Source organism: Pelodiscus sinensis, chromosome 3 (genome assembly GCF_052426305.1).
Source record: "Pelodiscus sinensis isolate ZL-2025 chromosome 3, ASM5242630v1, whole genome shotgun sequence".
Classification (NCBI taxonomy): Eukaryota; Metazoa; Chordata; order Testudines; family Trionychidae; genus Pelodiscus; species Pelodiscus sinensis.
Genome location: NC_143054.1, coordinates 63699844 through 63712283, shown reverse-complemented (window position 1 = coordinate 63712283; position 12440 = coordinate 63699844). Strand labels below are relative to the sequence as shown.

The 12440-nt window shown below is 43.4% G+C and overlaps 1 protein-coding gene across 3 annotated transcripts in view; it reads left to right on the top strand.

Moving 5' to 3' along the window:
• Positions 1-12440, top strand: part of SNX14 (sorting nexin 14) — a 66831-nt gene that overhangs the window by 22894 nt on the left and 31497 nt on the right. For all 3 annotated transcript variants that reach the window (XM_075923839.2, XM_075923838.2, XM_075923837.2), the window contains exons 8-15: positions 452-608; positions 2696-2771; positions 3623-3667; positions 3751-3831; positions 3988-4102; positions 5866-6021; positions 6395-6519; positions 12197-12255. In XM_075923839.2, coding sequence (XP_075779954.1) covers positions 452-608; positions 2696-2771; positions 3623-3667; positions 3751-3831; positions 3988-4102; positions 5866-6021; positions 6395-6519; positions 12197-12255 — 814 coding nt within the window. The remainder of the gene's footprint in view (positions 1-451; positions 609-2695; positions 2772-3622; positions 3668-3750; positions 3832-3987; positions 4103-5865; positions 6022-6394; positions 6520-12196; positions 12256-12440) is intronic.

Here is a 12440-nt window from a genome sequence, read left to right as displayed (position 1 = left end):
CCTCCTACAAGTAAGTGGTAAAACCATGAAAACTATCCAATGTTGAATTAAGTATAGTGAAGAAGTTACTATTTTTTACAATAGGAGGAGGAAATTTTATGTAGTCCTTTCACAGTAGAACCACAGTCAAAACCTATATTCATGTGTTATTTTATTTTGTTTGTTTATGTATCTTTGACAATTGTGCCTATGTTAAAATATGATCTTGATAATGTTATATATCAGTGGTTTTCAATGGGGGGGCCATGCACACTTTGGGTCTGCAGACTATGTCTAAGATTTTTCCAAATGAGTTTGCTCCTCCATTTAATATTTTTAGGGGTCTGCAAATGCAAAAATATTGAAAACGACTGTGTCATATCCAAGTGAAAAGAAATCTCCTCAGCCATTATTTCACAAAGATAGGAAGGAAAAAAGTTAGAATATTCTCTATATATTTATTTTCTTGCAGTGAAAAATTCAGAATTCTTACAGCAAGCTGCTTTAGAAGAATATGGACCAGAACTGCATGTAGCTTTGAGGAGTCGAAGAGATGAACTTCACTATTTAAGAAAACTTACTGAACTTCTTTTCCCTTATATTCTTCCCCCAAAGGCAACTGACTGCAGGTATCAAATATATTAAAAAGTTGTACTATTTACAATAGGTGTATATCTTGTAATGCTACAGTTCTTAATGGTGTTAAAGTGTATAAAGGACAGTGTTAGCTTTACGTTGAATTTATTTACTGTTCAAGTACCACTGCTAGGCATGAAATTAAAGTTGTTAGGTAAGAGATTGAAGTCCAGGACCTCCATGGTGGCATTCTTTGAGAGGCTTCCAGTTCCACGCACAGGACCAGGCAGACAGGCAGAACTGCAGAGTCTCAATGCATAGATGAAACAATGTTCTAGGAAGGAGGGGTTTCGATTTATTAGGAACTGGGAAAACTTTTGGGAAAGGGAGTGCCTATACAATAATGGTGGGTGCCACCTAAACCAAAATGGAGCCAAATTGTTGGCACTTAAAATTTAAAAAGTGGTAGAGCAGTTTTTAAACTAACAATTGAGGGAAAGCTGACAGGTACAAAAGACCATGTGGTTCAAACAGACACATCCCTAAAGGGAGGATCTATTAATACAGATTCTGTATGTCCTGATGAGGAAGAGAGAATGAAAAATGACAAAACACAGGCAGGATCTGATCAGAAGCAGTCAAATGAAAGAGTCCCATTCAATGACATCATGTAATGCGAGACAGCTAAAAAGTGACAACATTTTCAAGTGCTTATATACCAGTAATAGATGTCTAAATAATAATATGTGTGAACTCAAGTGCCTCGAATTAAATGAGAATATTAATATGATGGCCATCACAGAAACTTGATAAAATGAGGATAATAAATGGGACACAGTAATACTAGGGTACAAAATATATTGGCAGGGCAGAACAGATCATGGTGCTGGGAGAATGGTACAATATATGAAAAAAATACAGAATCAAACGAGGTAAAATTTTAAATGAACCAAACTATACCTTAGAATCTCTATGGATAGTAATTCCATGTTCGAATAATAAGAATATAACAGAAGGGAAATATTACCAACCACCTGACCAGGACTATGAAATGTGCAAGGAGCATTTAATTTAATCTAATAGAGACTGTGAATATAAAAAAACCTCAATAATAATGGGGGATGTCAACTATACAACTATACCCACAGTGCAACCCTCTAATGTGGTGCAGTTATACCAGTATAAAATTGTGTGTCAGTATAACAAGTTGTGGTAAATTCGTTCAGCTCATAGCAGGCTAGCTACTAGCTTGATTTGCTGAGCTTCATGTGTGGCATCAAACTACGTCCCTCCTGAAACTTGACCCCCCATTTCTCTCAAGTGACTCATACTACATAAAAACAAGTAATCCTGTGGCATTTTGGATACTAACAAAATATATATATCATGAGCATTCATGGGCAAAACTCACTTCATTAGCTGACCCTCGAAAGCTCATGATACTATATATTTTTGTGAGTCTCTAATTGCCACAGGACTACTTGTTTTGAAAGTTAAAGATTAACGTGGCTACCCCATTGAGACGTCATACTACATAGACAGGCTTTTACTTTATAAACTGTATTTGGATGCATCATTGATGTTGAATAGTGGAGCACCTGCTTCACAAGCCTCTCTTCTTAACATTTGTTTTAGGTTATAGGTGTGTACTGTGTAAGGATTTATAGAAAGAATATATTGCAGAATAGAACTGAAGAAATTAAAAATCGACATAACCTTAACTAGACTTCTTTAATTGACACAATAGAAAATCTATGCTTAAATACTAAGGAACAAGGATGGAGTAATCAGTATAGTCTAAGTATTGAAAACAAGTGAGCCTATGGTGTTGAGATAAGGATCTACTTCTAAACATAAGAATTACAGTTTTAAAAGTGAGGGCTAAGAATTAAGGAGTGAGCTATTGAGTGAAGAGGTATGTATTTGCCCCATAGTTTCCATGTGTTGCATCAGTTTAGACACTTGTGATTCTGAGACCGAATGTATGGAGTGCAGAAATATCTGTAAAATAATGTTTTTATTAAATAAGGAAATAAATTTTTATATAAAAATACCAATTTTACCTATCTCACCCATTACAAACTATAAATGTAATAACCTGAGTTACTATGAAAATGTAATGCTTTTTTTCCCCTTTCAGATCCCTGGCATTGCTTATAAGAGAGATCCTGTCTGGTTCTGTTTTCCTTCCTTCTATGGACTTCTTAGCTGACCCAGTGAGATTTTGGAGCAGTAGAAATAATTTTATATTGCTTATCGTTGTTTTCCTTTTTGTCCAGTAATGAAGTGTTTTATGATGAAACAAGCACTTCACCTTGGTTTTATTCTTCGTGTCTGCTTAATGGTTTACCCAATTATCTTATTTTTTGGTGCTGTAGGGTGAATTTGGCTTTAGTGATTATTTGGCTACCTTAATTAAAAAATACTTAGAGTTGCTCTACATACTGATTTTTGTATTTGTTAGAGGTATGATATATTACCAAACTAATTATACTTACTCCATACACAACTATAGTAAGATGTGCCATTACATATACCTTTATAACTATATAAATGAATCCACATTAGGGTTGGGACTGTATCACTTTAACTATACCAGTATAGTTACAGTATTTGTGTGTGGACAAGGCCTTTCTAAAAGCCACTCCCCATAGATGCTAATTTGTCTACTCCTTGCTTATGTAGATAAGTGGCACGTTTTCATTTTCAAGTGGAAGAAAATTTAACAACTGTCTGAATACTGCTTAGCTGCAGGCAAAGAATAGCTGAGTTTGTGGAACTTCTGGTAGTAACTCACCAAACTTGCACTGACATTAAAATGTCAAACAGAGCTCTGATCTTTGCAGTATGGAAAACTTGTTTCTGTACATATCTCATTTGGAAAGTTCATTGATTAAGAGTCTGGGTGTAGAAATCATTCAAGTATAACTAACAAGCAAAAAATTGTTAGAATCACTGAATTATTCTTCGATGTTTGCAATTTTAAAATATGAAAATTGTCAGACTCTTGCTAGAAACTTGGAAGGCAATGGAATATTTTCAATAGTAATTTGTATTTTTCCATTAGGATACTGTCAACCATTTGCTTCTCATCTTCATTGATGATAGCCCAGTGAGTACTAACAAAATTAAAACATTTATTATTGATTCATGCATGTCAGTGTCAATCTTAGTAGGTCAATATTCTTTTTACAGCCTGAAAAAGCAACTGAGCCAGCTGCATCTTTGATTCCATTCCTGCAGAAATTTGCAGACCCTCGCAATAAAAAACCATCTGTAAGTGAAGAAAGCATTCATATACAGAGTTTGAATAAGTATTGTATGTGCTATACATATTATCAGTGTTCTTTTCATTGCTTCTATTAGAATATGTTTATTTAATAAGAACTTGAAAAATTTACAAGCTAACTGCATTTTCCACTTCATGTTAAGGTCCTGAAACTGGAATTGAAGGAGATTAGAGAACAGCAAGACCTATTGTTTCGCTTCATGAACTTTTTGAAACAGGAAGGGGCCGTACATGTATTGCAGTTTTGCTTGACCGTGGGTAAGATTACCTTAGAATTTTTGGTTGTACTCTTTGAACTTAAACAAATACTTTAGATACTAGTTCATTATAGTGGATTTTGCAGTGAAAGACTACATCTCGAAGCAAAGGACTGATCTGAGATTCTTCTTTGAGTGCTTGTTCATTCCAGTTCCAATCTGGTATATGCGTGCTGCATGCACAACAATGAGAAGATTTTTCCCCTAGCAGTAGCCATAGGGTTGGTCTAAGTGCCCTCTAAATTTGTGCTGTCATGGTGTCCAACATGCCAACCCAACCCCTCCTCAATTCCTTCTTACTGCCTGTGATGGATAGCTGGAATGCCCCATTGTTCTTGCCTCGGGAAGCTTGTGCTTTGAGGTATCCCCCTTTGTATGTATATATACAGTAAACTTCCGATAATCCGGCACCTTTAGGGCCCAGGGGGTGCCGGATTATCAGATATGCCGGACTATCAGAAGGGGGGGGCAATGGGGGTCTGGAGTGGGGTGGGAGGAGATGCCACTCCGGACCCCTCATAGCCCCCCCTTACTATAGTCGGGCTCTGCCCCAGGCATCCCTGATTCAGCTGCTGCTGGTCAGTTTCAGCAGCAGCTGAATCGGGGATGCCTGCAATAGAGCAGCTAGGGTGCTGCCGGGTTGGTCCCGCAGCGCCTAGGGGCAGCGCTACTGCACCAACCCAGCAGCACTCCAGCTGCTCTTGGGGACGCCTGGGACAGAGCAGCTGGGGTACTGCCTGGTTGGTCCCATAGCGCTGACCCTCGGGGCTGCGGGACCTACCCGGCAGCACCCCAGCTGCTCTTGGGGACGCCTGGGGCAGAGAAGGTGGGGTCCTGCCGGGTTGGTCCCGCAGCGCCGCCAAAGGACGGCGCTGCGGGACCAACCCGGCAGGACCCCAGCTGCTCTGCTCCCAGGGGTCCCCGAGTCAGCCGCTGCTGAAACAGATCAGCGGCTGATTCCAGGAAGCCCGGGGCAGAGCTGCTCTGCCTGGGGCTTCCTGGAATCAGCCGCTGATCTGTTTCAGCAGCAGCTGAATCCGGACGCATGGGGCAAAGCAGCTGGGGTGCTGCCGAGTTGGTCCCGTAGCGCCGCCCCTCGGCGCTGCGGGACCAACCCGGCAGGACCCCACCTTCTCTGCCCCAGGAGTCCCCGAGTCAGCTGCTGCTGAAACAGATCAGCGGCTGATTCCAGGAAGCCCCGGGCAGAGCAGCTCTGCCCCGGGCTTCCTGGAATCAGCCGCTGATCTGTTTCAGCAGCGGCTGACTCGGGGACCCCTGGGACAGAGAAGGTGGGGTCCTGCCGGGTTGGTCCCGCAGCGCTGTCCTTTGGCGCTGTGGGACCAACCCGGCAGGACTCCAGCTGCTCTGCCTCAGGCGTCCCCAAGAGCAGCTGGGGTGCTGCCGGGTTGGTCCCGCAGCCCCGAGGGGCAGTGCTACGAGACCAACCCAGCAGCACCCCAGCTGCTCTGCTCCTGGCTTCACCGATTCAGCTGCTGGTCAGTTTCAGCAGCAGCTGAATGGAGGAAGCCTGTCTGGCTGCCCCAGCACTTCCGGGTTCCTGATGGTGCCGGACCATCAGGAGTCCCAGAGCATTGGATGCCGGACTAATGGAGTTTTACTGTAGTTAGATTAGTAGTACTGTAGTAGAATGTCCCAATTGCAGTGTAGACATACCCTGATGGCTTACCTGTGTGACACTATAAGGTGCCTCCATTTGCATTTACTAAGTTTGATCAGCTAATGCATTTTTTTTCCACTTTTCAGAGGAATTTAATGATAGAATTTTGCAACCAGAGTTATCAGATACTGAAAAGAAATCTCTTCATGATGAGGTGAAAAAAATCTATGAAACCTATTGTTTGGATGAAAGTATTGACAAAATAAGATTTGATCCTTTTATTGTGGAAGAGATTCAAAAAAGTAAGTTTGAGATTGGAAGGAATGATCGTAAATTTATACTGGAATCTACAAAGCATTCTTTCAGATTTAAAAAAATTCTAGTTGATCCAAATAATAAATAATTTTATCATAACCATACAAGCTCATTAACAAACCAGAAGTGTTCATATACTTATCTTTTTTTATCGCTGTTATTTTCCTGCATAATGTCTGCTACAAATGATAATGTATATAAATCCTACAGTACCAATCACTTTAGTTCTCCAAAATGTTTGATGCTGCCTGCATGGATTAATACAGACTAATTTGAGACTGGGACCTGTAAAACACAGAAAAAATTTACGCAGAACCATGGCACATTCAATCAAATTCACAACAGGTATTTTTTCTGCAGTTGCTAATGGAGAATATGTAGATGTTGTGAAACTTCAAACTATGCGATGCCTATTTGAAGCATATGAGCATGTTCTTTCCCTGTTAGAGAATGTCTTCACACCTATGTTCTGTCACAGTGATGAGGTAAGCATGAAAGACTTGAAATCTTGCTTTTAAGCGCTGTTATGTTTCCTTTGTACAAATACCAATGTAAATATGACAGCTTAAACAGTAGTTCTGCTGTTGAATGTATTCCATATTTTATTTTTTTAATTGGCAAAAATAGGTACTTTTATTAGTTTTTACTCCTGTTAGTAGGGCAGAACCAATAACTGAGGCCTGGTCTACACTATAAAGTTATGTCAATGTAAACTGCTTGGGTTGACCTAGTTTTGCGTTTCTATGTTTAAATGTGTCACACCCTGATGTAAGGTGCCCATTAGACCAACATAGTAACACTACATCCCCGAGCAAAGTTGAGCCAAAGTCAGTGTACAGAGGTTAATGCAGTGCTCATGGAGATGCTGCAATATCTAGATCAACCCTAAGGCTACGTCTACACTGCACAGTTATTTCGGGATAGTTATTTCGAAATAGCTCATCTACACTTCAGGGAAACCTCAAAATTAGTCTGAGGCAGGCTTCCTTAATGTAGCCTGCTGTCCTCAATTTAGAGCCCCAGGAGGAATAACTTAGAATGGCCCTGGTGAGGAGCTATTTCGAAATAGCAGAAGTGGAGCATCTATACACGCCTTATTTCGAATTAGCTATTTCGGAATAGGCATTATTCTTCATAGAATGAGGTTTATAGAAGTTGGAATAGGTAGTCCATTATTTCAAAATTATTTCGAAATAACGGGATTGCCGTGTAGATGCTTGCATGGTTATTTCAGAACAATGGCCGTTATTCTGTAATAACTTTGCTGTGTAGACACACCCTAACAGTCCTCCAGCAGCTGTTCTACAACGCCTCACATTAATTGTGAGCACCACTCTCCAGGGATTCAAGGGACCAGAAACTCCACTACCATTTAAAGCCATGTGATTTTTTTTTAAGTTCCTTTTTCTGAATGTCAGGATTAGCAATCACACCTGGTAGCTCTCCATTGTTGAGTGCAACAACCCAGCGGACTATGTCAGCTGCATATTCCAGATTTTATCACTCCGGGTAGGAGCATAAGATATTGAGTCTCTTGGGCCTGTGGGGAGAAATGGCTTTGCTGGCATAGCTCTGAAGCAGCCATAGAAGTTAGACAACTCTTAGCAGATTGCGTGAGAATGCAGAAGGGTATGTCAAGAAGCAGCAGCAGTGCTTTCTGAAAGCCAAGAAGCTGTGGCAGACATACCAGAAGGTCAAGGACCAGCTGCTTTTACATGGAACTGCATTCCATATTTGGCAGAAGCGCTACTACCACCCTGCTTAGCATTCTCGATACTTTTGAGGAGGACGAGGAAGAATAGGCGGGTGGGGGACAGGTGACTTAGGGATCCTCTGTAATCGAGCATGGGCAAGCCTGATGTAAGGGAAGGAACCTCAGGTAAGTGTGTATATTTTTAATGATAGGGATGTGTCCCTCCTCCAACCCCATGCAGAATAGCAAGTCACAGCTTTTGACTTTTCATTAATTTACTTGTGTTAAAAGAAGTAACAATATAACCAAGAGAGGAAAAGCTGCCATCTGTTTTTCATTCCTCTTTAGAGATAGGCAGGTGAGACCATGTGGAGCAATTTGTTTATATACATACTGATGTCCCTTGTGATCTGTCAGAAGGATTCAGTAAAACTTTCATGGAAGAATTTTGCAGTCCTCTGCTGAAGATTTCTAGGGCTGACAGCCTTATTTCTTCTTCCATGATAGGACACTTTCCTTCAGTAATAACTTTGCAGTATACCATGTATGTAGGAACACAGTATGTTAAGTAGGAATGTAAAATCCTATTTGATTAGTTAACTGATTAAATGGGGGGCATTTGGAAGAGCCTCTACAGCCGGGCTCAAGCATCCTCCACCTGGGGTGGGCCCCGTGTAGCTGGAGCAGTCTCCCATCCGCTGTGGATGGAGGACTGTTCCAGCCCCCAATGGTTAACTGTAACAGGTAAGCATCACACATTAAGGTTAATTTGATTAACCATTCACATTGCTGTCATGTAGTTATACAATTCTGCTAAATGATGTTAACCGTAGAGCCTAGATGAAAGTTGTCAAACAGGTCTGTCTTGAGCAAAAGCAGGTGTGTTTGCATTAATTTGTATATAAGCAGTAAACAGTCATCAAACAGGAAAGGGGGGAGGGAAGGAAAGAAGGAAGGAAACAAAAGGAAACCTGCATATGAATGTACACAGGTGAAAGACCATAACAGGAAGCCTTCTTCCTCACCAGACTTGCTGTCTCCTTAGTCTCAGTTAGAAATGCCTTTCAAAAGTGGGACTGAAACTATAGCAAGGAGGGCAGACAACCCAAGTGACCTCTTTTTTCCTGTGCATCTCCCTTTTTCTACTTCAAAAGATCCAAGTAACAGCTACTGGACTTTTAGGGAAGGGGTCCTGACCTGAAAATTTTGGTCAGGAATACTATTACAAGAAAGTAGTAAGGACTTTACTTTCTGTCAAGTATCATTTGTAAGAGAGGAACTAGGAAGCATTTTACTTTTATTTTCTTGTAACCATTATTATCTTGTATGCATCATTACTTATACTTATGTAAAGTCTCACTCTTTGCAGCTAAGTTAACTTGTTCTGTTCTTTCACTGTAAATAATGGAGTAGTGGTCACCAGCCAGTAGATCTTGGAGCCTCTGACAGGTGATCCTGACTGGTTTGGCCAAGAGACTATCAAAGTGTTGGCACTTCTGCTGCCCCTTCCCCTACTGCTCCTCATCTCCTGCCCTTTGCCTTGGAGCTGCCTCTCCCCCTGGGCAGCCTGCTGCTTTCTGGGCAGGGGAGGTAGAGGAGGGCACTGATGCCAAGGTGCCCCTCGCATTCTGTATCCTTTCACCACAAAGCAGAGACGGGGCACAGCAGGATTTGAGATGGAGTTTGCTGGCTACTTTAGGGAGTGGGCCAGGGCCAGGGCAGGGGTGAGCCTGCCTTAGCCCCACTTCTAGCATTGCATCACTTCATCACCACCCAGGAGCCACCTGAGGTAAGCCGTGCCCAGCTGGAGCCCAGATCCTGAATCTCTAGCCCAGTCATGAACTCCCTCCTGTACCTCAAGCTCCTGCCCCATTCCCCCTGCATCCAAATGCAGTCCCAGAGCCTACACCTAGAACCCCCTCTTACATCCCAACTGCCTGCCCCAAGAGCAGCTCAGAGCCCCTCTCACAATCCAGATCCCTTAATCCAAGACAAGAGCCTGCACCCCAACTCTCTGCCCGACGATGAAAGTGAGTGAGGATGAGCAAGAGAGGGAGGACTGAGTGAGCAGGGGCGGGGCCTCAGAGAAGGGGAGGATCAGAGGTGGGCAAGGGTATTTATATTTGAGGTAGATCTTGGATAGCACTTAAATTCAGAAAGTGATCTCGTGCTTGAAAAGATTGGAGACCACTGATATAATATGTGGCAAGGCGGTCCTGGTGCCAAAATAAGGATAAGCATGCAATCTATCATTGCATCACAGTTTGGGAACCCCTTTGCTGCAGATCCATCCACTCCATTCTGCACATTGCTGAGAGTCACAGTCCTGTTTAGTAGGTGGTGATTAATGGCTCTGCACACTTGTATGACAATAGCTCATGCAGTTGATTTCCTGACTGCAAATGGATTTGACTGACTGACTGACAGCACTTTTTATTCCATGTTTCCACAATACAATTGCCACTTGCTTCACCAGTGTCAGTGCAGCTCTTGTTTTGGTATCCAAGCGATAGAAGGGTGAGCTCTGCACGAGGATTCAGGAATTATTACCTTGTGCATCCGAAAGTTCTGCAACCACTGCTTGTCCTCCCAAGCCTGCATTATGATGCTGTCTCACCAGTCAGTGATTTGTTCTTGGGCCTATAATCTTCAGCTAATCCATGAATGCCACCAACCGTGAATTGGTTCTTGTGTGTCCCATAGCGATCTGGTGTTGTCACATTGCCCATTAATTCAGTTCTTGCAGCTCTGCAAATAATTCATGATTATACACCCTGTGCTTCCCACATTGATGGCAGTGCAAAGCTGTGCAGGCCCTTATGTTTGTCAGAGATGATGGACAGTGAGGAGGACTCTGTGAGTTTGTGGGATTTTGAAAAAAAGTACAAGGTAACAGATGACATTATGGGAGGAGACAGTTGCATGCTGTGAAGTTGACACCGCACTCTTCATCGTCACCTTGATTTGGCCCCATCACACTGGCAAAACTTCCAATAGACGGAGTGCTGAACAATGGCAGGTTTGTTACTGGGCTACCTGTCCATGGTGTACCTGCACTGCACCACATAGCAGTGCAAGTACTCTTTGTGAGTACTGTATACACAGTGCCAATACAAGGAGCCAAATATGCAGTCACACAAAGGATGTTCTAACTGTGACAGCTTTATGCTGACATAACTTGCATTGACATAAATTTGTAGAGTAGAAATGGCCTCCTAAAGGGAGCTAGGTTCTTTCTGACTCTGACACCTGCAAGTTGGTAAGGGACCACTAGTGATCCATGGACTACACTTTGAGAACCACTGGTCAGCTGTGGTGCATGATAGCCATCCAGCTATGGTTCTGCAGCACTTCTAATGATGATCTAATTTTAGTTGAAAACCTGCCTTGTCCTCCCTGCCTACAAGGCTGTCTTTGGGAAGGCTTACATTATATTGCAAGTTCATTGGAACTGAAGATTATAAGTGGTCTTATGTGAAATACAGTGCAGGCAGTTCCCGGGTTATGTACAAGATAGGGACTGTAGCTTTGTTCTTAAGTTGAATTTGTATGTAAGTCGGAACTGGCGTCCAGATTCAGCCGCTATTGAAACTGACCAGCAGCGGCTGAATCGGACACGCCTGGGGCAGAGCAGCTGGGGTGCTGCTGGGTTGGTCCCGCAGCGCTACTCCTCAGCGCTACTGGACCAACCCAACAGCACCCCAGCTGCTCTGCCCCAGGTGTTCCCAAGTCAGCTGCTGCTGAAACTGACCAGCGGCTGACTACAGGAAGCCCGAGGCAGAGCTGCTCTGCCCCGGGCTTCCTGGAATCAGCCGCTGATCAGTTTCAACAGCGGCTGAATCTGGACGCCTGGGACATAGCAGCTGGGGCGCTGCCGGGTAGGTCCCCGCAGCGCCGCACCTCGGTGCTGCGGGGACCAACCTGGCAGCCCCCCAGCTGCTCTACCCCAGGCGTTGGCGAGAAAAGCCTAGTCTGCTGGGGGGGTGGGGCGCACTAGCTGCGCCTCCCCCCCCCCCCAGCAGACCAGGGAGACGCAGGGCGGCTTTTCTCGCTGTGGAGGAAGTGGGCGGCGGGACTGCGGCGCGTCTCGGCGGTCCCGCCGCCTGCGTCCTCCGCGGCGAGAAAAGCCGCTTTGCGTCTCCCTGGTCTGTTGGGGGGAAGCGCCCCCCGCGCTGCCGGAGGCGGCGACAGTGGGGGAGGCACCCCACACTAGCCGGGGTCCCCTCCCCCCCGTTCATATCTAGGGGTCCGACTTAAGTCGGACTGACGTAACCCAGGGACTGCCTGTATCTCAATTGCAGAGACTTGCATAGTGTTTCTAGTATACCTGTAGTCTTCAGATGTGATGTTAGAAGCAAGAACCATGATTAGGTAGATTAATATTTACAACTGTAAACTATTAGGAAAGATACAGTAAAATGAAAAATATAGATTACTTGAAGTCAGCATTTACTTATGTTTGATTTTAGTATTTCAGGCAGCTCTTAAGAGGAGCTGAATCCCCAACACGCAATTCAAAGTTTGGCAGGTATGTGTGTTAAACCTTTTATGTTTTGTAGTTGAAAGTTTTAAAAATGTATAATTATAAGATTGAATCTTCTGTCAAATGCTGTTCAGTGTTAATTTACTTAGGTTTCCAAACTTAGTTTTAAATTTGTAGATTGCTTACAAGTGAAGCAAGCAATACGCGAAATAGTACTTCAGGTGTTTTTA